At 46.8% G+C, this 24,081-nt stretch overlaps 6 protein-coding genes across 6 annotated transcripts; 1 reads left to right on the top strand and 5 right to left on the bottom strand.

The window, feature by feature from the left end:
* Positions 1-31: 31 nt before the first annotated feature.
* F5891DRAFT_1213621 (uncharacterized protein) lies at positions 32-782 on the bottom strand (the record flags this gene model as incomplete). The annotated part of the gene is made up of 3 exons (XM_041369255.1): positions 32-82; positions 140-259; positions 396-782. 3 exons carry the CDS (start codon positions 780-782, stop codon positions 32-34), a joined length of 558 nt encoding a protein of 185 aa, XP_041217815.1.
* Positions 783-1,698: 916 nt separating this feature from the next.
* Positions 1,699-2,735, bottom strand: F5891DRAFT_1198122 (uncharacterized protein; the record flags this gene model as incomplete). Its single annotated transcript, XM_041368585.1, has 4 exons — positions 1,699-1,708; positions 1,759-2,246; positions 2,305-2,413; positions 2,464-2,735. The coding sequence occupies 4 exons, from the start codon at positions 2,733-2,735 to the stop codon at positions 1,699-1,701; spliced, it is 879 nt and encodes a 292-aa protein (XP_041217814.1).
* A 418-nt stretch (positions 2,736-3,153) lies between these two features.
* F5891DRAFT_1198121 (uncharacterized protein) lies at positions 3,154-4,690 on the bottom strand (the record flags this gene model as incomplete). Its single annotated transcript, XM_041368584.1, has 4 exons — positions 3,154-3,762; positions 3,819-4,043; positions 4,100-4,392; positions 4,447-4,690. The coding sequence occupies 4 exons, from the start codon at positions 4,688-4,690 to the stop codon at positions 3,154-3,156; spliced, it is 1,371 nt and encodes a 456-aa protein (XP_041217813.1).
* Positions 4,691-5,718: 1,028 nt separating this feature from the next.
* Positions 5,719-6,430, bottom strand: F5891DRAFT_1071783 (uncharacterized protein; the record flags this gene model as incomplete). Its single annotated transcript, XM_041363295.1, has 4 exons — positions 6,221-6,430; positions 5,986-6,079; positions 5,804-5,927; positions 5,719-5,770 (listed from the first exon to the last, which is right to left on the bottom strand). Coding segments are annotated over exons 1-4 (336 nt in total), but the record flags the coding sequence as incomplete, so codon positions are not given.
* Positions 6,431-6,980: 550 nt separating this feature from the next.
* F5891DRAFT_1282646 (uncharacterized protein) lies at positions 6,981-8,537 on the bottom strand (the record flags this gene model as incomplete). The annotated part of the gene is made up of 4 exons (XM_041370546.1): positions 6,981-7,136; positions 7,199-7,443; positions 7,497-8,346; positions 8,400-8,537. Coding segments are annotated over 4 exons (1,389 nt in total), but the record flags the coding sequence as incomplete, so codon positions are not given.
* Positions 8,538-10,054: 1,517 nt separating this feature from the next.
* On the top strand, positions 10,055-11,595 carry F5891DRAFT_1198119 (uncharacterized protein; the record flags this gene model as incomplete). Its single annotated transcript, XM_041368583.1, has 8 exons — positions 10,055-10,215; positions 10,308-10,394; positions 10,442-10,550; positions 10,599-10,789; positions 10,838-10,976; positions 11,024-11,168; positions 11,352-11,421; positions 11,475-11,595. The coding sequence occupies 8 exons, from the start codon at positions 10,055-10,057 to the stop codon at positions 11,593-11,595; spliced, it is 1,023 nt and encodes a 340-aa protein (XP_041217810.1).
* Between the last annotated feature and the right edge of the window lie 12,486 nt (positions 11,596-24,081).

The raw sequence follows: 24,081 nt of genomic DNA, 5'->3' as shown, positions 1-24,081 counted from the left end.
TGGCTTGTAGGAACGGATTGTGAGGATGGGTTTAGTTGACTTCTGGGACATTCAGGAAGTTGAAGAGTTCGAAGGAGCGTGGCTGGATTATGTATTAAATGAGACTATAGGAAATTAGAGAAGTATTGGCATGACACACCCAGATTCCAGGACCACGCTGTCCGATTCGAGGGTTAGGGTCTTTGTCAATGATACGAACTGGTATACCGTTCTGGAGGAGCATTAACGCTACTACCAGACCTGCTGGCCCAGTGCCTACCTAAGAAAGAGGAACTAAGCTGAGGGGCAACCATCCATTAATATGCGGTTCACTTATGACTAGTACGGGAGGATGAGTAGAATTCATTGTAGAGTTCAGAGGTTTTTGGGCGAGGACGATAATCAATGCCAGGAACATCCCCTTTGAGTAGAGGACCGAATGGTGATGCAGTGAAGGGATAATTGTAACACTTGCCACCGTTGGAGTGGTAAGCGACGGAGAAAGGGTTTAAACCTGGAAGTCGGAAAGGTGGGTAGGGTTTGGTGGCCAGTCCAACGGCAACTGTAGTAGTTTCGGGAAGATCAAACATCTTGATTTCCCAATAGTAGACCTCGTTCAATTTGGGTAGGGGTAAATTTGACTGCACGCGCGAGGCGGATGCAGGATCGGGAAGGAAAGTGATTTCCATGCGAGCATGAACCAAAGGTGAATTAATAGTTTCGTAGTCTGGCTCAAAGGACCATGCTGAGACACCCTTCTCCTGGATAGAAAGGAATTGAGATAATGTGATAACGTCGAACATTTTCAGAAACACTCTCGAGCCAGCGAGACTCCACACCTTCAAAGCCTCCTTCCCCGTCTATAAGCTCCTCTCGACTCATGTCGGTAGGTCCATCACTGTCTCGCAAGACAATACCACGTCGTCTTCGAATGAATGATATAAAAAATACTAGAAAGATGAGGAGAATGAAAAGTAAAGTGGAAAGCACGATAAGCAAAGGCAATCATCATATGAAGAGAAGAGCATCTGGCGCAGGCTGTGAATTGAAGTTATCTCAGGCTTGAGGTCTGAAAGCTACCCAGGGAGTCGTCGACGATGTGGCTGATGTTGACGACGACCTGTACTTTTAGCAGTGGGCGCTGAAGTATGCCGCTCTCTGCAGACTTTGGTAGGTTGACAGTAACGGTTTGAAACACGTGGGTTATTTTGTGCGGAGCAAGGTCATGCGGCTGCAGTCACCTAACATAAACATCATAGTGACAATATCGAAGACTCAGAGTACTCATCTGAGGTTCACTGACTTGAACTACTAGTACATCATCGTTCATACAGTCACGGTTCTGCCTGTGCATCAGAGAACCTGTGAGAAGAAGATATCGTCATATATCGTAATATATTGTAATATATAGGAAAGTTTTTCGTCACATTGTAATATAAAGTGATATAAAGCAATATATGACCATGTAAAAGCACCATAATCAGCATAATCCCCAGCAAGAACTCACTGGTTTACTGATGGTAGTACATGCTCAAGAAACACTGGTACTTGACATCCTGGTCAATACCACGGTAACGGTGCTTAGTAGTCAACGTTAACTACTAGTAGTAGTCCAAATCTCCTTCGTAGTACCAGCTGGGGAAAGTCGTGTTATACATATCATGTCGGAATACTAGTGACAGTAGCACTACAAATTGATCATTGTTGATATTGATATTATTAAAGTGCGCTGTGTGCAACGCAATCAGTATTTGTAAAAGATATGACAAATCACCCTACCTTCGACTCGGATGGCCCAAGGTCATGGTACTGGTATTTTCCATCTTCGACTCTGCAAGTATGCTGTCCACGCACGCTTTCAAGCGATCTTCAGCATCTTCTGAATCATCGTCCTCCAGAGGCAACTTCCGCTCAGCACATATCTCCTCCAGATAATCAAGTTGCAAGTCTGCAACTTGATAGGCAGCGAAATCATGACTGTACGTAGTCACAGTGAAGTCTGCGTCATCTTCAAGCTGCTGCAAGGAACGTTTGACTAAAACCCTTTCGAAATAGGAAGCCTCTATCATGCTTTCAGCATATTGTTTAGCATAATTCTTGAAAATGGCTTGAAGAAGTACTGCGTGTTTCTCGGCTGATTCGAGCTCCCAAGCTGCGGCAAGAGCCCGTAAACGCTTGCTTTCGACGTCAGCTTGCTTTGCGATGACAGCTGTATAGACAGTGTCATCAGGCATAGCCTTCATGCTTTCTTTGAAGATCTCTTTGCCCTGGTACAATGCTTGTCAATGTGACATGACCTGTGACTAGTAGATCATGCTTGAATACCTGATGAACATCTACCAGGCTAAGATCAACCTCGTTGCACTTCAGAAGATTCTTCGTCATGACACGGTGTTCCAGAGCAGTAGGGACATGCCCTCCCAGTTGATAGGGCCTGAATTTGAGGCTAGCGCGCTTTGCATAAGACGACATATGGCGTGTTACGGGGGGAGGCCCTTTGGAAGTGATTGGGTGGCACAGCGTTGGCCACCACTACAAGATTCTTCAAATGATGATTGATTGGGGTTTATGGGGCCCATTATCCGACTATGATCATTGTCATAGTAAGGGCGCTTGGTGACATGAGGAGCGTCATCATGATCCTGGATAGATCGCTTGGGGAAAATATCAGCAGGCACCCCCAACACTTTCTCGAAATGAACGGGACTAGAGACTCCAACTGGAGGAGGTGCAGAAATAACAGGGGAGGAGGACATGTTAGTGTGCTTGTCACGGTCTCGGAGGGGCCTCTAGCTTGACTTCCGGACTCAGAAGATATCAACTGGTGTCATTGGTGTGTGAGAGTCGGAGTTTCAACGACCGTAAGCTGGCAGCCCAACCTAACTATGTCAGCACCACTGCCTGGATCATAAGTTCACACAGAGAAAATGTTAGTGACATATTGGGTATCAACAAAACTTCCCAGTATGGTATCACTGTACCATATCTTTGTGTTTCAGATGCCGCAGAAATCAAATTGCTTTCATAGTAATATCAGCCACCGATTTCCAGTTAACATGTTCAACGTTGTATACTAGTAGGTAATGTTAGATTTGGCCAGGGATCACGCTAGCAATTAAAAGTAGGTATAAGATCATACTACTTGTAGAAATAGTAGACAGTAAATGTGACACACTATTCGAGAGCTTGGATATTTTCCTTATCAGTGTCATCAGCTCGTGCCTTCTGTTTGCCTTTAGCCTTCCTCCGTGCTCTCGCACGTTCCTCCTTCATGTGAGCTTCACAAACACGAGTATGAAATGTGACCACAGCACCCTCCGACATACCAACCTTCTCCACATAAAATCGGCTACCAAAATGCGCTGCAGTCGGCAGATACAATATGCTGCGCTCCTTCAGCATATCTCCATACCGAGGGAAGTCCATAGCAGGGTAGCGAGAATGGATGGTTGTGATGACGTCATCAATGTCTTTCGGCGGTTCTTCATCGTCACTTTCTTCATCACTCTCCATGTAGAGTGCAAATGTCCTTTTAAGTGGTTGCGGAGCGGCCATAGGGCCCTGACTTTCAAGTTGCTGTACAGAATGCGCATCATTAGAAGCCCACGTGTTGTCGATGGCAGATGAGAGGTGAACATGATTATGGATAATGGGTGATATGAGCTCGGTTGGGATACATTGAAGCGGTGACGCAGTTCTTGCCTGACGTGTCTTGCGAATGTCATCGAAATAAGACGTGTTGGGTAGAGTAGCACAGGTGCTATCCGGATCTCGAGTGTCGTACTAAATGATTCAGATGAATGAATAGTAGGCTTAGAGGCATATAAACATGCACATACCAGATGTTTAGCCCACTCCTGGAGGTCTTGGGTACATATCGGATAGTGTGGAGCGTCTGGCTGCGACACATCTACCCAACAAAATGTGTTCTCTGAACCTCCGAGCTGATGCTCAGCACAACATAATCTTCTCTTCACATTCTCGAGTTCCTTCACGTATAGAAGGGATGGATCGGACACAATACCTGCCTGTGATTTGATTTGTTTTCCTTTTGGTACCGACATCTACCGCAAGAAGTTATTGAGCTGTCGTGTCACGATTGAGTCAAAAAAGAACTTACAGTGTTGACGATTTCAATCACAACCTTCTTCTTTTTCCGTCCAGACACCTGCTCCGCCCTCACAGCCTTGAAAGCGCTAGCGATGTCCTGGGAAGTCAAAAGGCGATGTGGTGGGTCCATGCAGCGGGCTGTAGACAGACGCCAACCCAAGTGCTCGTACTTCTTCGAAAGATTCATTGCGGCCCTCGTGGAGTCGAGTATATCTAGTGGATGGTCTGACTCGGCATAGAAGTTGTCTACATACGTTGTAGATTTGTCCTTGTCCATGGTATTCAAAGGAATGCGAAACTCGACTAGTGAGACGTGAGTATCTCGCATAAGTTACTCAAGACGATCATCAAAATTACCTTTCTCGAAAGCTTGAGGCTGCTCGGGTCTTTCTTCTGTATAGCTAGCCTGAGCTTCTGACAAATAGCACAACTGAACGGCGCGGATGCGGTTGACCTCTTCGCCAGTGACTTCGGGCAGTTCTTTACGGGCACCAAGAAGATATGCTGTAGTTTGAAGACGGGTGCGTCGGCGAGTCGATGGGATGGAATCTATGATATTATTGATATTGCGCTGAAAGAATCTCCTGATTATCACGATCATGAGTTCTAGTATAACAGGTGGGGCTCTGAGTGTCGCTGTGCATCACGAACCAATGATACAATTAGACTTACTTTGCTCTTAGCTACCCAGTCTTTATATCATTTCAGTCTGGCTGTTGTGATGCAACTCGCTGAATGAAGAGTGATTGCCTAATAAGACTTAGTAGTAGTAATCCGTCATGGCAATGACTATGCCGTCACAGGGTTGTATGGTACCATGCCAGCCGGGAGTCTGGCTCGGCGAGTCCTCGACTTCGCTGAGCAGGCGACTCTGAGTGACCGGTTCAAGTTTTGTGGGGTATGACATGATGCTACCGCGCGTTAATGCCTGAGTCAGTGGCAAAAATGTAAAAGATGATGGATCCCGACTTACTACTCATACTAGTACTGGTCAGTTGAATACCTTGAAACATTAGTACGTCACAGTTCAGCGTGGGCCATTACCCTTTGCCCAACTAGCGCCAAGTCGCTTTGGGAAGTTCTTGACATTCTATATAAGGTAAACCAAGTCTTTCCCGACTTGTAGAGGGTTCTCTTGTTAGTGGTTACATAAGTAATGCGGTGACTTTCGGCTTCGTGCCAAACCTTAACAAGTTTAAATGCTATACTTAGTATCCACGGCTTTGACTCGGAATGGCTGTTGGAGGTGGATATTTAGACTCGATATCACCCCGCTACTTTGAGCGTATTAATTAATCACCGATTCTAGTTCTGATATACACGTTGGTCTGAATATCTAATAGAATGGTAGAAGTTGTAGGTGGCAAACTCATAAATCCTTCAGTGAATATAAAACGGAAAATGACTATCATACATCACTCCTTGCCAGGTAGATTGAGGTCATTAGATATGCGTTGTCCACACGGTTGACATTGTCGTCTTGTCCAGGATCGTGCTAAAGCCACCCCCTTTGGCTCGCAGCGCAGCCAATGCTTCAATCAACCATACTATAACAGTTATCACGGCCGGTCATGACTGTCAACGCGGAAGGCATGCAGCACCTATACTAGCATGATGCCCGTCAATAACTTGTGTGGGGGTGGTTTTTTTACCATTGGCCGGCCTGCAAGGCATAGTGAGACTGGCAGAACCAGCAAGAGTGCTACTAGCTTACTTTCTGCCTACAACGGCGAAAACGTAGAGCGTAAGGGCTCCGTTTGAAAGGAAGGCCACACAAGCCAAGATAGTTATGATATTGACGATGGCATTGTCGGACCCGAAGCAGGCGATAAAGATAGCTGCACCAAATGAAATGTCATACTCATAAGTAGATCTAAACACACCTAGCTGCCTCACTTACCCACAAACAAAAAGCAAGTGGCACTGACAGACAGATTGAGGGGTATGCTAGCCATAGCAGCAGCGCGATGACTTGGTATCGTGGCATGTGCTGTGCTGTGTGTCAAATGGTGAGCCAGCTTAAACAAACTCACTCACCTTGAGGGTTTCCATGTCTTTGTGAGCAGTACTAGTTTCATAGATAACAAGCACAGCAGAATGATTGGAGAGTTATAAGCCATCAAATGCGCACAGGAGGCGGTGACGACAGGAATAAAGTAGTAGTTGCGAGCACGAGCCCGGCCTGAAGTCTGGTCATTGAACGCTAGCCGTGAAGTCAGATTATATGACATACAGTGATGTTTGTGTTCTGGAATCAATTGACCATAATTGAGACATGTTCCTTCTAGTCTTTGTTCTTTGTATCTTTCCAATGGTCGAGAGACTCCCGAGAGACTGCAATAATGCACAAGATTTTGAACGCCAACTTAAGGATAGGATTATTGGGAGCTCGACCGTATCCACACAGATGGAGAACTGTGCTCGGTAGACAGGATAGGCTCGAGGCTCTAGCGCGGAAAGATGCGACGTGGTAAAATGCAAGAAAATCTGAAAATGCACGAAATTATCCAAAAGTTAAGTTTACGCTGTGCTACGTGCTGTAAACTAAACATGAGATAATCATGTTGTCTCGTCAGTCAAAGTTCCGGAGCCATTAATAGGATTAAAGTCGGACAAGGTGAATTCATCACTTCCTAGAAAAGCTAGAGGGACACAATACCCAGTATGTAAATTGATATGATACCGCTTGTACGTAGATTGATCATCGGGTGCGTATAACCGGGCCAGTGAGCACAGAACCGTTACTAAATAATAGTGCTGTAAGTGCGGCCAGCTGTGATGGGCTCATGGCCTCCAGCATCCACGTATAGCGTTCGAGATGAGTACAGTTAGTTTCAGGTATAAACACGCTTGCAATGTGTCTCCCCGTGCGGCGTTCTTCTAGTGCCCACCGGCAGAAAGTAGCCGTTATTGCGAAAAACTGGCTTGACATTGAGATTATCCCCAATATACCGGTGATATTGGTGTTCACTGTCATGTAACAAGTATGACATTGTCACGAGGATCGCAGGGTTCGCAAAGGCAATGTTGACGACGACTCCCTCGACCTAAAAAAATGCAACTCGAAGTATGAGTGAATCATGATCAAGGGTAGTACTGTGGCACGTACAGATATTTGGCTATACAAAAACAGGTCATTCTCTACAAGACGTTGGACTCGTATCGCGCGCTCAGCGATATGCGAAATGTTCAATGACACGCTGTAGTCGAACCAGAGGTCATACTTGTGGTATACAAATGACCTCACCACCAACTTCACGTCGTCGAGTATCTCTACGAAGACGGGCTCGAGCTTCGAGAGCCGATATTTTTCGCCATTATCTAGTTTGCTTAATGCCCATTGTCGAAGCGATTCTGCTCCCAATCAGTTCCATACCGGTGATTACTTGAAATTTCGGAACCCTTACCATCGGTCTGGGATTTGGTCAAGACATCCCACGAAGACTTCACCATTCGACATAAAGAATCGGGCGAGGGTAGTAACGTTTGGCAAAAGGCATCCACTTTGACCATTTCTTTACACTGGCACAAAAACCCTGGAATGCCGAATGGAATGAGCCTCAATTCCGTCGTCGGCGCGCTTGAGCTCATGGTTGCAGAGCTTTTGGTTTTGACGAGTTTGGTGCTTGGGTGTGACGAACGAGATGCCCCCCTGGATTCCTGGGGGCGGCGGCGGTGGGAGGAAGCGATGACCGAGTGTTGAGTGACATCATCAGCGTGATTAGATGGATGGGTGAGGGTCATGGTGGGTATGCTGGGTGCGGCCGATGTTGGCCCAGAGTTGACGAGAAAAGACGGGTTGAATGCCACCGCGTCACTTGCTACCAGACCTGCAGCCGGGATGTGGGGAAATGGATTGGATACCACCCCGTCACTCACTACCAGACCTGCAGCTGAGACGTGGAGAGGCTGCTGCCACGTATCTAAAAAGCCTATTGTGGTTGGATCGGAAAAGTGTTTGGGTTTTGGATGGAAGAGCTGGTCCCACCAGTGCAGCAGGTGTACAGAAGGCAAAGGATAGTGGATTGAATTTGTGATGGCGGCGGCGGCCAGCTCGTCCTGATTAGGGTGCTGATGCAATCGATGGTGTGACTGATAGCCACCCAGTATGGCAGGGTAGTCATCATCCTGGCGTTGCTGCAAGCCCCGTAATGATGATTGATCAGGATAGTTTGCGGCCTCGCTGGAAGGACCTGCTGGTGCCTGCAGTGTGGTCGCATCGTGATAATAGTCAAGATGAGGCTGAGACAGGCCAGGCTGTGAGATGAGTCAGGCTGAGGAGACTGTGGCAACCGACGTTGAGAACTAACCGTATGATAGTCGTGTTGATAGTCATCGTAGTTAGGGAAATTGAATGGATGAGAATCGGGAGGGGGTTGTTCAGTCGTATGTTGCTCAGGCTGATAATCGCCCTGCAATTGAGGCTGATCGCCCCAACCTGATAACATGGTTGGTAGCGAGTAACAGTGAAAGTAAATTACTCACCTGTAAACTTAAGTAAAGAGGGTGCGCACGTGAAGCCTGGATTGGATCGATCACAAACTACATAATGTACATAATGTACATGGTCTTGAATCGTTATGGTAAGAAACTGCTATATGGGTCCCAGGTTCGTGTTTAGCTTTGTCAGCTGAGCGTTGAAAATTATATACATGCATAGATATCCGGTCCCAGGTTCGTGTTTAGCTTTGTCAGCTGAGCGTTGATCATCAATTGGCGCTCGACACGGATTTACATCGTCAAGATTATTATAATCTAATTTAATTTTGAAACCGAGAGGAGTGTTATGATGGATGACTGGGCCAGCCTGAGTAGTAAGTCCTTATTTCATCTCATCACATCTCCAATGTTTCTGAGTCCATGGGTCGAATCAGTCGCAGACTCGCAGGCACCTGCCTTTCTTCCCCGTCTATGAGACCGCTCCGGCTGCAACCAATGGCAACTGGCTCAAAGGTAAACGTTGACCGTGGCACACCCATGGCCTGGAGATCGAGTCATGCAAGGAAGAACTTGAAGGTGCGTACTACTAGTTGTCGCATCATACTCATTCCGTGTGCTACTATATTCAAAAACTCGACGCTTCCGACCTCTCTCAAGCTCACCGTCCTCAGCCCCACCGGTCGTGTCTGGACAGTGGTTGCAGGCGGTGGTGCATCCGTCGTCTACAGTGATCTCATCGCAGCCGCAGCAGCTGCCAGTGGTTTCGCATTCGAACTCGCCAACTAGTGACTACGGTGAATACTCTGGTGCCCCAAGAAAGGGTCAGACTCTCTTTTGATGATGATCCGTACTACGTACGTATCTCATCACTTCAATCACATCTAGCTAATCTAGTACATCTAGTCTACCTGCTCACGTGCCCGCCTTCAAGTTCTAGCAAGATCCTCGGTGAATTTCACCAACGTAGTTGCCACCTTCAAAGGTATCATCTACACGTCACGTTCTACAAACTGAGCTCATTGCACGCACCAGCAAAGTCAAGATCTACTGGTACGTCCGTCCCAACATCATCTCTCATTGATCCTGATATTAACCCTGAAGGGCTTCCGACAAGACCTAGGCTTCCGACAAGACCTGATATGATTACTTCACCGGGCGCGAACAACATTTTCTGGACTACTACCAAGCAAGGCAAGAGTCTCACTGCCTTGCCTATTTGAGACCAATTCATTCAACCTCTTCGCTTTATATTAGGTCATCGACAACACTAAGTTATATCAGAACTTGGTCGTAACTGGACCACTCAAAAAGGTCAAGACACCGCCTGTCATTTCGCGTGTTTCTAGATCGGCAGGAAGCACACTTTCTGGGCTACCGTATAAGGCAAGAGCTCAACTGCTTATTTCAGACGAAACCATTCAAGCTTACATTAGGTCATTCGGCGTAGACGGGTATAAAAAACCTCACAGAAGCTTTCAACGCTCAACCTTCTCATCCTCCCAATTCTTTCTACTTCATCTCTGGTATGTCGATGCCTGAGAGTAACTGCGCTGGCAACCTTCCTGCTCCTACTACAGTGGTATCTCTTTGCGTCTCAACGTCTCCTCAAGCTAGGGCGAAGAGGAAAATTGCTGCCCTCGTGGAAGAGGTCGAAAATTTGAAGCAGGAGAAAGCGATAAAACAAAGGTGTGTGCGTTCTCGACATCTCAAAGCAGTTTTAACGTTCCCGATTGTAGAAAAACAACCTACTATGTTTCCCAGGGATGAGCACTTCGTAGGATGGTTGTTCTTTACTGCCCATTAGAAGATCTGGTTGCCGAGAATGACCGGCGTTGCGAAGACTCAGACGGCGACCACACAATCGAGTAAGCATTCATGTTCATGGTACCATGTTTATCTTAACGATGAACAGACAAAACCGCCTTCAGCGCGGCTACATTGAACTCAGTAAGACATTGCCATGGTTCCATGAAAAGCTTGCAAGTCTTGATTTCGAAGAGTCGGAGGATATGCTCAAACAGGTTTCTCACAGCATCTTTGTCACGCTTCTGTGCTAATTGGCAATGTAGCTCAAGCGAGGAGCTGATTCAGCTCATGGTGACGACACGGGAACTCTCAAAGAGCTCGTGGCCTCATGGGTTAACATTGAGTGTCGTCTGCCTTCGTTTCTAAGAGCAGACGATAAGCACCATCGAGGTTTCGTGAACGATGTGTGTGGTAAGCTACTCTGCCCAGCGGAATGGTGCTGGGAGGATCCAGTGTAAGTGATAATCCTCGTCACTTAGATGTTACTGATAATGTTATTCAGCGTCAGGGCCGGAATTCGTGACCGTACCACCGCTTTTATTGTTTCCGAAAATTCATGGCCTATGTTCATGTATGAAAATTATGAAGCCGATGCGAAGAATCTGGAGCGTGGTCTCTTCAAGTCCAAGCTATTAGTCATGGTCAGCGGCCTGATTTTTTAACTGAATTTTAGTTCATCGCATTGCAGGGCTTCAAAGCCATTTTCACATCTCCCTCCTCGGCCAATGAAGTTGATGGCGATGGCGATGGCATTGATATCATTGAGAATCACCGACGTGCCCGGAGACGATCAGATCACGCTAAAGTGAAAACATGCGTTGCCTCCATCATAGGTATGAGGAAGGTAACTCCTCGCGCGATCGCATATGCAGCTTGCCAGGTGAGTATCAATGCTTCTCTCTTACCATGAAGTTGAAATCAAATTATCCAGATCTGATTCGCGCTGTCCAACATCACTTCCTGGCGCACTGTTGACGGCGACTTCGACTATCAACTTTTTTGGAACAACATTGTAGACTTCTTCGAGGATCCTCCAGGTCCAGCTGCGCTAGCGAGGGTGAACAAGCTTCTCGAATGGTGGACCAGGTAAGTCATCGACCTCATCAGTGACTCGCCTGGATTGCTAACCTCCTGTGTAGAAAAGTGTTCGGACAAAATCATCGTCAGGACTTAACACCGGATGTTATTCTTCACATGTCTGTCAACAGTCTCGCTTCCCAGAGACAGCAAATGGAGGACGCCGCATTCGACTCCAACTAGTTACTTGATGTTTTGCTTGCTCATCCCACTCTACACCTTTAATATGATTAACATATCCTCTTTGTCCCGCTGCATTATTTCAGTCCTACAATACACCCTTGATTATCAATGTCATCATGATTTTAACACCTTCTGATTTATATGTGTGATAAACTCTATTTTCGGATATATGGTATAGTGTGTGATATGCGACGAAGCACGAAGCACGAAGCACGACACACTGATACACTATGGCAATTTTAACATGCGTGATCAGAATTTGCCAGTTGTGAGACTAGGATTGTCCTGTAGCGATGGCACAAGATAATTATTTGTCCTAACAACGTTGAATTATTTATGAAAAGGTCAATGCTCTGAGATCCGAAAATGACTGCCTAAAGTCCTAACAACTCTGCTGCTTCTTAGACTGTTAATTTAGAATGCTGATGGTCCATTCAACGAAGCGTTATTGATAGCACACGGTAAAATAATCCTGAGCTGAGATGCCTGATTGCACAATGCCGACTTTCGTTATTCTCAAATCCCTGGGCAGGGCTATCTTCTCTGGCTGATAGAAAATTATTGTTTCCGTTCATGATAATAGTCTGGTCTCTGTTGCGACAACTAAGTACCACTGCAGCAAAACCTACAATTGGTTATTTTCGGAATAAAACCAGCTAACGCTCAAAAACTATAGTCAGGCTACTCTGAGGTACTAGTGAGGTAGCTCAGTAGTTCATCAGATCTTCGGAAGTCTTGAGCTTGGCACGCCGAAAGGAGTGTCATTGTGAAGGCGCAAAATATTGTGCGAATTACAATTTAGCACTGCCACTGCGCATGCTTGTAGCGCTACATCAAAGTTCGAATCATCGACAGCCATGGTCGCAACCGAAAATTCTGTGCACTGAAGCAACATTGTAAACTTTTGATTTTGTCCGAAGGTATGATTTGATGCAATATTATGTTCTGGAAAGTTTCCACTAGGCAATTATAGATTTTTAGTGACAGACTAGGAAGTCTAATCATTGAGAAATAATATATACTCTGACATACCCTGGAACGGTATGTACGTTCTGTATAATGTATTGTTCTGTGTGACGGTCTACAAACATGCATTTCATTTGCGCGACTCTGCTACTTCTATTTCGTTGCAACTCGGCGTCCATCGTGCAGTGAGACCTACTCTAACACAACTTAGGACACCATCTGTACTCCATACAATATACCACTCAAAGCAACACTCATCCAACATTTGGTCTGTACAGACAAACTATCCATTGAGAAGTACTGTCTACTGTGACTCACATTTTTTATCTGAGCAAGTTATCCACGGATTCGGTAGTTATCCGCAGCGAGTAAAAATATAGTGTGCGAAGACCAAAAGGCACCCATCCTCTTCACGGGTGAGCATCACCCAAATATCTTTCACTTCCACACACTGTAACCTCCTTCCTTGCCCTTGTAAGACTAGGTCCATATTAAAATGCATGAACCTGCGTTCGAGCGTTGTTTCTTAGACCCATCCAAGCAAAAAGGTCCTTGAGGCAAACAGGGCTACCAGGCCCGTGCGCTTGCAAATTGGTCATACCTCGACAATGCCAAACATTCCCATGTGAAAGCGGTCGGCAAATTTACACTGATTGTTGCGATGCTCAACAATATATTACTTTAAATACCATTCTAATTTGTTCACCAGTTCACTGATGGCTGCAAGCAAATTTTGGAGTCCACAGCCCGAGCCGTTGCTGGTGCCTAAGTATGTATTGCGAGATGATCATAAATGTCACAAGCGGCTCACAATCTTCAGACAACATGATTGCACGAGGTCAACATAATGCGAAAATATTGCAATGTCACTGCGGGGTATGATAGTGACATGAAGGGTAAATTGCGTAGAACTACAAGGTGTACCTGATTATCTAAAGATAGCAATCAATTGCACAGAACTTTCCTGATGACTTATAATGGTATGATCTACTACAGACCGTTAGCAGGAGCAAGAGTCACACTGACAATGCAAGGCTGCGCCGTGGATTGGTCTACACCCTCCTTTATAGTCCTACTATTCTTCAAGTAACGTGTCTTATCTACAGACTCGAGCATTTCCTGGTTGAACAAAAATTTCACACTAGCTCTAGTATGTAATTGGGCCGATACTTTCTTGATGCACGTTGATCAACACGATGTAAAGTCATCGATGTGTGACGACAACACTGACGGGCGGTCAGACGGTAGTAAAGTGGATGAACGTATGGGATTGAGAGGGGGTATCGTACGATAAGATACTCAGTACGATGTGGTTAGCTATATATAGGGAACAGCATCCCGAACGGTGTCCAATCAGGTAGAGATACACAGAACGTCTGAGTCACGACGTCACTGTCTGACATCATAGATAGATGAGTTGCGTCATAGGTAAGCGTCATGCTTACACCCTTTCCCTCCATCATTGAGACCTTTCCTTCTCCCAAGCGTCAAGAGCTTCGCAGTCCTCCAAGTCCCGTCGCGGTAGCCACTCGTCGTCTTCTTCGCCGAATCCGACCCATCAAACAAGATACTTCTTTCCTCTTCCGACTTTTCTTTCGTCCAGGATTTTGTCGATGAAGTTTTCAAGCTGTCCGTCTGCGGTGACAACCGGTCCCGGCTTAGGGTGTTCGCGAGACGGGAAGAGAGTTGGGTCGTTGGGTTTGAAGACTTGAAGTTGGCTGACGTGGAAAGTTGGGAAGATGTTAGGTGAGTTTGGCAGATCTGGTGTGTAGGTGGAGCTCTCTGGGTGGGCTTCGACCACAGTGTAGGGACCGTCATATCTTGGCATGAACTTTGCTACACGATTATCGCCTTTTTGGATGTATTCTCGGCGACGGTGTTTTGTGGCCAGCATGACGCGGTCACCTTCTTGCAAGATGAGGTGTGGTGCTCGTTTCTTGTCGACGGCGTGCGCTTGGGCTGCTTTACTCACGATCAGACTATCTTGTGCTTCCATCAGGTCGAGGCTAAGTTTCGAGAGCAACGCGCGCATGCGCTTTTCATCAGAATCTTGCTGCGTAGCCGCGTCTGGTATTAGGGGAGGTAGCATTCTTGGCAAGCATCCCAGATGTAGCTGGAACGGTGCAAAGCCAGTACTCGCGTTTATCGTACTCATGATGTGGAAACGTACTTTCGGTAGCGCCTGTACCCAGTTTCTTTGGTTGCGGTCCACATAATAGCGCAGGCACTGTGTCACTGTTTTGTTTGAGCGTTCACTTGATCCATCCGTTTCCGGATGATACGCGGACGACATTTTCACCTTTACACCTGTTAGTTTATACAAGGTACGCCAGAACTTAGACATGAAGAGCTTATCACGATCCGATATGATCTCTTTAGGTAGACCGTTCTCACAAAACCAGTTGTCGAAAAACAGTGTTGCAAAATGTTCGGCCGAGATGTTGTCTCGGCATGGCACCAGTCGGATATCCGAGTTTAGCCTATCAGTCATCGTGATCAGCATATTGTGACCTTTGTCCTCAGGTAAGGGTCCGACGAAGTCGATTGCCACGGAGTCACCTCGCGCGTCAGGTACCGGTAACAGGTGCAATGGCCCTGCAATCCCCATTGTTTTTGATTTGTTGCGCATACAATCGCTGCAGGATGGGATGTAAGAGTCGATAAGGTCGCGTCTCATATTTGGCCAGTAGTACAAGCTTCTCAGAAGTCCGTAAGTCTTGTCAGCTCCGAAATGGCCAGATGCGTCGTGCGCCGTGTGGAACAGCTGCTCTCGGATGTTGTCGACACGGGGAATCACCATTCGTCCAGCGATGTAGAAGAATCCGTGTTCGTCATGTGACAATCCTGGCAATGACCCTAGGAGCCCGGACAGCTTCATGCACCAGTCGTCTTTTTTGTAGCCCTGTAAGATGCGTGTCCGAAGTCCAGTATCACTCTGAATAGTTAGTACAGCGGCACATAATTCCGGTTTGCATATATCTGGTCGTCTAGACAGCACGTCAGCAGCACAGTTTTCACTACCTTTGATATAATTAATTGTTATGTCGTATTGCGACATATACTCCGCCCATCACGCCTGATGCCTCAAAAGATCTCGCTGTCGTTGGAAGTTCTGTAATGTACAATGGTCAGTATATACGTTGACATGCATACCGAGTAGGTCTAGTCGCCATTTCTTCAGTGCGCGAATGATCGCAAGTAATTCCTTCTCGTGCACAGGATAGTTTCGTTGTGCCGAATTGAGCTGTGTCGAATCGAACGCCACAGGTCTGGCCGTTTCTCGAGATGTTCCCCATGAGAGGACGGCCCCAGTAGCATAGTCCGATGTGTCGCATACTAAGAACAATTTGTTTTCTCCAGGGTTGTCGTGGTCTATGGTTGTTAGGCAGTGCGGGCTGAGTACCAACTCTTTGATCGCATCGAAGGAGTCCTGATGTTGTGTAGTCCATTCTGGGAAACATTTGTCAGCTGCCTTCGTTGTTAGAGGTGTTAGTGCCAGAGTATGTCTTGCTACGTCTGGCAGATGATCGGCAAGGTATCTTACAACACCCAGAAACGCTCTGACATCTGTAGCGCGACGTGGTACCGGCCAGTCCACAATACGTGCGACCTTGGACTTGTTAACATCTATCCCGCGTGTCGAAATATGGTGCCCTAGGAAGTCAATCTCTGCATTGAACAAAGACGTCTTCTTTGGTGAGCAGTACAAGTGTGCTCCGCGTAGAGCTGTCAGTACCATCCGCACGTTATCTTCATGCTCCTCGAGGGATTGAGACCATATGATTATATCGTCCAAATAAACATGGCAAATGCGGCCGATTAAGTGACGAAGGGCGGCTGTCATCCTTCTCTGGTGTACTGCTGGCGCGTTCCGTACGCCCATCGGCATCACCGTCCATTCGTATTTTCCCCACGGAGTGTGCACAGCTAAATATTTCATGTCGTCGGGATGAACCCGTGTTTGGAAGAATGCGTTAGTCATATCGATCTTCCTGAAGTACTTACCCTTGGCACAGTCCTTCAGAATTTCGTCGATGCGAGGTAGTGGATGATTATCTGGAACCGTGTTCTGATTAAGCAAACGAAAGTCGTTTACCCACCTTGGCAGTACTGTTGGATCAGCCTTGGGAATGATGAACTGGGACTCGAGAATTCACTCTCGGAGTGCCTCAAACGCCCGCTTTCCACATGCGAATCCAGTAGAACCTTCCATGCGGCACGGTACTTCTTGGGGCAATCATAGGAACACTTCTGCACAATCTGGTTAGCATCCTTCAGTTGCACACGAAATAGCACGTCTGAAGGCAGTGAGTCATTGTGTGGAATGTCGGATGGGAATCGGTCCCTGAATTCATCCTTAATCTTTTTATCCTTTGCATCCAGCAAGGCTCGGAGCTCAAGGTCATTAATTCGAGATTGCACTGCGGCGACAATGTCAATGCCCTGGACAGGATCGCACTCACTGTCCACAATTTTCTTGAGTTCCGGCAGGACATCCTTGAGTTCGTTTACAACACTCCTTTTAGTCCAGAGTAGTTCCGGACCCCATGTCCCGGCCTTCTTAGTAGGAGTTGCAGCTATCTGAGGGTGGAGAAGATCATATCCTGCGTCCTTTGCGACACAAGTCCAAAGTTCATGGTCAATTACTATGTGATTATGTTGCAAAAAGGGGCCTCCCAGAAGTAAAGGGGTACAAAGGTTTGGCGCGACAATTGCGCGAACAGTTCTAGAAGTATAAGCGTTATCGAGTGAAGAACATGAAATCTTGACGAAGTGCGAAAGAACAAAACATTGCTTCTTTGTTTTTGACAGTGCGAGCGATATTGACATTTGCTTGGGCAGTTTCCATAGCCGTAATCTGAGTCTTTGACTGAGGCTTTCGTCAATCAGAACTAAAGAGGATCCATGGTCAATAAGGGCCGATACACGGACAGAAGAAGAAACGGCAGGCCCAGTCACAAGACAATCCCAACGCAAGTGAGGAGTCTGTAAGGGAGCCACGCACTCCTCGGAGTCGGTACCGTCGCCCAGGACAGCCGATGGCATCACGACAGCTACGGTGTGGTCCTCATCAACATCTACCGTGGCGACCACACCACTACCTTTCCTCGACTTCTTTGAAGCGATCATAGCAGCTGTTAAGGTTTTGTACGAGCTGCCATCTGGAAATCCCTTTGGGCAGTTGCTCGACGAGTGACCTGCGAAGGGTTCTTGGCACTTAAAGCACCCATCGTTATCCCGCAGGAGTTGTCGTTCATTGTCGGTCAGCATAGGTAGACGAGTGAAGGCTTTGGATGAAGCGGTTGTGGACGTTGTGGTCTGTCCAGCCCTTGCATTATAACAGTGTGCCCGTGGTGAATTTCTTTTCACTTCCAGAGCGTGCACGTTCTGCGCGCAAGGCTGCATCTACAGCGTCTCGTTGTCTGACGAGGTAGCGTAAGCGTCTCTCGTCGAGTAGCCGCACCTTTTCGATCCATTTTCTGAGGTCGGTCTCTGAGATTTGTTCAGCCTGATAGTCTGCTGCAAGTTCTGAGTTCATGTGCGATTCCAAGTGGTACAGGATATTGGCATCTGCAAGGTGTGAAGTGGTGTTACGCAGTAAGGTGTTGCGGCTTTGGAACTCTGACGCCCACTCGTGGAAAGGACATTGGCCCTGTGTTGAAGATAGCATCTTCCGACGGACAGTGTCCGCCCAGCCCGAGGGAAGCCAGTAGCTTCGAACTTCCGCCATGTTGTCCTTGAACGTTAGTTTGTCCAAACGTACTTGGTTGTTGCTATACCAGTCTTGCATCACCGGGTCCTGCATTCCCCACGCGACCTTCTTCACCATCTCATCGTCCTTTACCTCCTTGTGCAAGAAAAACTGCGTGCATCCTAACTCCCAACAACATAGGGCCTCCGGTGTAAGCTCTCCAGCCGTTAGGAACGGCGGTTTGCTAGCCGATGGTTGCTCGACACGAGCCATTTTCGAGCTTGTCGACATGAGAGGCCTATTGTAGACAGAGTCCGATGAATCGGAGGACGTGGACGCGCGGGTAGGTGTGCGTGAGTGTGAGGATGAGGTTTGGAGAGACGTTAAGGTTGACAGCGGGGTTACGGTAAGTGACGTAGGAACTGTTGAAGGTTGTACGACTGTAGCTATTTGTTTAGCTTTGCTGCGTGTCGTTGCGGACAGCGGAGCAGAGGCACGAGAACGTTGGTAAGGCAGTTTGTATATTCTATAAGCGGTGATGGGCTTGACCGTGATAGTCAGTTCCCAACGGTCGGTTCGGTTATTTGGAGACGGCGCAGCCTGTTACGGAAAGGAACGAAATCACGTTCACTGAACTTTAAAAAAAAGTGTAAAGTCGTCGATGTGTGACGACAACACTGACGGGCGGTCAGACGGTAGTAAAGTGGATGAACGTATGGGATTGAGAGGGGGTATCGTACGATAAGATACTCAGTACGATGTGGTTAGCTATATATAGGGAACAGCATCCCGAACGGTGTCCAATCAGGTAGAGATACACAGAACGTCTGAGTCACGACGTCACTGTCTGACATCATAGATAGATGAGTTGCGTCATAGGTAAGCGTCATGCTTACACACGACCGATCACTAGCGATTTGCGCGTCCCATACTGCATCGATATGAAAGTAGAAATATGACTCACTCTGCAGATAAACCAGTCCTGTCGTGCAGGTGAGTCGTGTATCAAATTCAGGAAAACTACTGATACTCGCGCAAATCCCGTAATAGCATTCCCAGCATTCTGAGTCATACTGGCAAGTCCAAGGACATTTATCAGTGGACGCATCAATGGGCGTGGCAGAGATTGATGACGCCAAAACAGCAACGACGGAGAGGACACTCACAGAAGAGAGACGCGTTGTGTGAGAGGATGTGATATGGGATCAAATAAATTTGAAAGGTTAGTAGGAAGATACATTGCTTTTATATGCTGAATGATGTTCATTCTGGTTTTTGGAGCAACCTATTCATCGGAATTCCCTTACTAGCCTCGCGTCGAACGAATGTTCCAGCTTTGAAGGGCTCCTGAAATGTGGCCGTGTCGCATTCGACCACACAATCTCCGCGATGCCAGCAGACTGCGACTCAAGGGCCTTTTGGCAATTTGGTGTGGATCCAATGATTGAAGATTTCTCTACTGATGAATTTTCACCTCGAAACCTGCATAGATCTTGATCCGCCCCTCTGAACCATCTGCGTCGGCACAGTCATCGCCCCCACATATGTGTTACCAGTGACCCAGTGAATGGCGCGGCACATCCATATAACCGATTTTCTCGCAGTAGGATAACATACTATGCAGTCAATCTTTTGCTGTTACTCCTATATGCGCGGAGGCTGATGATGCACTTCCAATGACGAGAACGAGTCGCTCCCGTTGCGGTTTTCCTCGTCTATACGCTATTCAGATCTGTATCAGCATGCCCTCGCATCAATCGAACATGCATCCACCCTGCTATCCCGCTGTGCCCCTTATTAAGCGAACTGGTTCATGAGGCGTTGCTGCCCCGCTCACCTTTCGCATACTTATTCTTTTGCCCATCCTCCTGGTGAAAGCGCATCGTAAGCGAAGTATTTCTTGATATGCTCAGGATAGGCTGATTGCGCACGAGCAGTTGCTTACACCTGAGCTCTCTGTGATTTGTCTTCGTTGAGGGTTGTTTGGGTAGCTGGATGATGTCACGGCCCATGCTGTTGAGCACGGCCTAGAAGGGTGAAGAAGTCAATTGTGGTGAGACATCTATTTAGATCGGAGTCTGACGAGGATAGCATGATGCGATGAGACAAAGTGACCCTTGTTGGGTGGTGGTTCAAGTTCACATGGATCTCTGACTTGCGCAATTATCTCGCAGGAAATATTACAGTAGCGAGTCTACCATACGTCCTCTGAAAGGGCTGCATCTGTGGTGCAGGGGGTGCTGGGGCGTCGATATTGACGGTTTGGACGTAGTAGTTCTCCCTTGGGCCTCTTTTGCAGTATTGATAGACATGACTGGATGTCCAGTGCCGACTTGTGGTACTATGATCCTTCAGAGAGCGGGAATAAGGTCAGTTGTGCATAGAGTCTACTTCAGTCCTTTATACTACTAATATACTTTTAATTGTACAATCTACAAGCCCATCTATGTCACACCGACAGCACGAGACGGCGCTGTGGACTAACCTGCAGCGTCCTTTTGGTGTTGTTACACGTCTCATCTATGGACATTTGCTAATTGAACAAAAGTTCTGCGTCAACTGCGATATGCAAAGGGCTGATTCACCTTGATCAACTCGGTCAATCACTAATAGTAGTAACTCGCGTGTCAGTGCCAGCGGTCATACTGTGTCGTCCCCGACTCCCACATTAGTGGAGGGAGGTCTTTGTCGAACGCAAACGGATTAACAAGATGTGTGAGAATGCTGTGCCACCTTCTGCATATAGCCGTCCAGCGGTAGTGGTTCCGATATCCAATATTTGACGCGCACATATCTGATTTTGCATTGCCTGATTGCGAGCTGTCATGCATCATGCTCTGCATGGCAGTAACTTGAGCATGGTGAATATGAGAGTCGGGACTTGGCACGTGAGTGTCGTTACCCATTGTGAAAGCAGAAACACGGACACGACTCACATGGCAAAAAAGGACAATTGTAGAGGAGAAACGCATTGTGAGTTAGGATGTGATATAGGTCCCATCTTTCCGTTTTCCTTCAATTCCACCCCATGATAAAGTTGTTCGACATTTATTCAAGGCTACTCACTCCCAAAGCTACACCTTAATAAATAAAACTGTTTTAAAGTGGTATCAATCCGAAGCTTATTGCCCAATCGTCCGAAAATTACACGAACTCTATCGATGCTTGTCTTGACGGTGCGTTGATCAACTAGACAAATCACTAATAATTCGCACGTCAACGGCGTCAGTGCCAATACCCATACTGCAGTGATTTGAAGGCAGAAACATGACTCACCCGGGAACAGAAGAAGAAAATTTTGTTCTGTTATGCAGGTGAGTTCATCTTATCAAATACAGGAAAAATATTGATACTCACGCATTGTTTTTTGTCGCATATGTCACAATCCGAGTTAACGTTACAATATTCAGGACATGTACCGGTGCCAGCCGCGTCAGCGGGCATGGCAGAGATTGATGATGCTAAAGCAATGACGGCGAGCACAGTTGCAAAGGAGAAATGCATTGCTTGTGATGTGGGTGAGATTAGAAAATTCCGAGGAAGATAGTAGGAAGATGGCTGGCTTTTGTGTGCTCACTGCTCAATGAAATTCTTGTTGTGCCAGCAGATCTTACTATCGGTTAAGGTTCATTAGTAGTCGACTCGGCCGGTACTAAATGCATAGTACTGGTGATCCCTTGACACGTCCCTGCACTCCCTTTCTGTCTCTATAGCATAGTCCACTTGTAGCCTACGATAAAGTGTTTTTAGAAAGTCATCTATAAAGGGCGTAACTCGTCACCACTGCACCTGTGATCGACTCCCACCTAATAATCAGAGTGTAGCCGGACCGGGTGTGCGCATGTAGTTAGAGGGTGATTGAGTGATTTACGAGCGAAAAACTCAATCAAAGTCGGCGATGGTATGGAAGAAGAGGACACTTTCAGTCGGCAGCTCGGTACCATGACATTAATTCTAGGGAGGAATGCTCACACATATCACGAGCGTTCGTGACAGCCTTTGAGTATCAAATTCAACTCAATGATAGAATGCTTACCATTCTCGAACGAAACGGTTCAGCAAAGTTCCTTCGGCTTGTCTCGATTCCGGAACGACGGGAAAATCCCCGGGTAACGCTGACAAAGACTTGACACAGACCTGGACCCAGACGCGGAGTCTGCAGACTCTGCACAGACCTCACAGACTTCCCATTTCCTGGATGTCCTCGCAAGCGCTATATTTCATCGTGCCCACACCAGATCACACTCACTCTCTACATGATGTTAGCTTAACCCTTTTAGAATTTTGTCCCATTCCTTATCGATATCATCGAACGTGTACTTGGCTTGCCGAAACAATCATCTTATTTTGCCAGGGACAACCTTTCAACAACACTCGACAATATCTAGGGCCTAGGCAGGCATGCAATATATGAGCGGAAAACCTGTTTCAAGCCGTGTTTTCCAATCACATCGTGAGCATCATGAATCTTAAATCAACTATTGGAGTAGGGGGCTGTATGGTATACAGGACCTAGGTGTGTTTTCAACCTTTTATCAGGTCCATCACACGCATACATACTTATATCTGATCTTCGAGCCCGTCTGGGTCACACCAACAGTGTGAGGCTGCGATGTGGACTGATCTGCCCCTTTGATAGTATTCATGTGTCCTCGCACGTCCCATCTGTCTAACATCCACTGTATTTCACGAAAATTTCGCGCTAACTCTGATATGCGAAGAGCTGTATGTAAGTGGATATGTAATTTCCTAATGCGCGTTGATTAACTCTGCAAATCACTAGTAACTCGCGCGTCAGTGTCAACAGTCATACTGCACCGATGTGAAAGCAGAAATTTGACTCACTGTGCAGACGAAATAGGTCTGCCATGCAGGTGAGTCGTGTTATCAAGTCCAGAAAAATGCTGATACTCACGCATTGATTAAAAGTGCATGAGTTACTGCCGCATTGCGAGTCGAAAATGCAAGCCTTGGCACAATGATCGGCGCTATCCGTGTCACTGGTAAGAGGCATGGCAGAGATTGATGATGCTAGAGTAGTAATGACGGCGAGGACAATTGCAGAGGAGAAACGCATTGTTTGTGAATCATGCGGTATGGGATCAGGTAATGCTGAAGACGATCGTTGGAGGACGGCTGGCTTTTATATTTTTCTTTTGTATTCGTGTTGCGTGGATGTGCCAGGCATATCTACAATGCCAGCAAAGCACTGAGGGTAGGTCTCCGTATGCAACTGTGTGAGTTGAAGATTCTCATTTCATGGCCATGTCATATCTGACGCCACATGCCAGGGTCAGTGAAATGTAGAATGAAGATTATCGTTCCTTCAGAGTGAAATTGGTACAGAAGGAGCTATTACTTTGCATGGTTAGTCTTCTCTCATTGTGTTCCATGGTAGTCATAACGTCGGTATCCGTGATTCTGACCTGCAATATAGTTATACCCCTTTTGTCATTCTACACCGAGCTCTCTTCCCAAGATCTGCAGACCCTGTATCATGGCATTCATCAAAAGATATATAGACAGACAGGAAGGTAGTGTTGACTGAAGAAACGCGAGAATACAAATGCACCAGAGGCAAACCAAAGTCTCGTATGTCCAGAGGGTCGATATGTCTGATTAAGTTCTCCCTCTGAGTCAAAGCCAAAGAGCTCTCGCGGTCTTTATGACGGGTTCATTTCCAGCACTGCAACGTGCGTGAGAAAGATTATTGACGAAACAGCGTACCCAGTTTCTTTCTCATCGCGTCGAAATTTGAAACAAAACGTATTCGAGACAAACAGTTACCATGACAGTATCTTTATGTAACACGAGTGTAGAACAGGACC

Source organism: Suillus fuscotomentosus, assembly GCF_016647785.1.
Source record: "Suillus fuscotomentosus strain FC203 chromosome Unknown F5891scaffold_141, whole genome shotgun sequence".
Classification (NCBI taxonomy): Eukaryota; Fungi; Basidiomycota; class Agaricomycetes; order Boletales; family Suillaceae; genus Suillus; species Suillus fuscotomentosus.
This window is presented reverse-complemented; position numbering and strand designations above follow the sequence as displayed.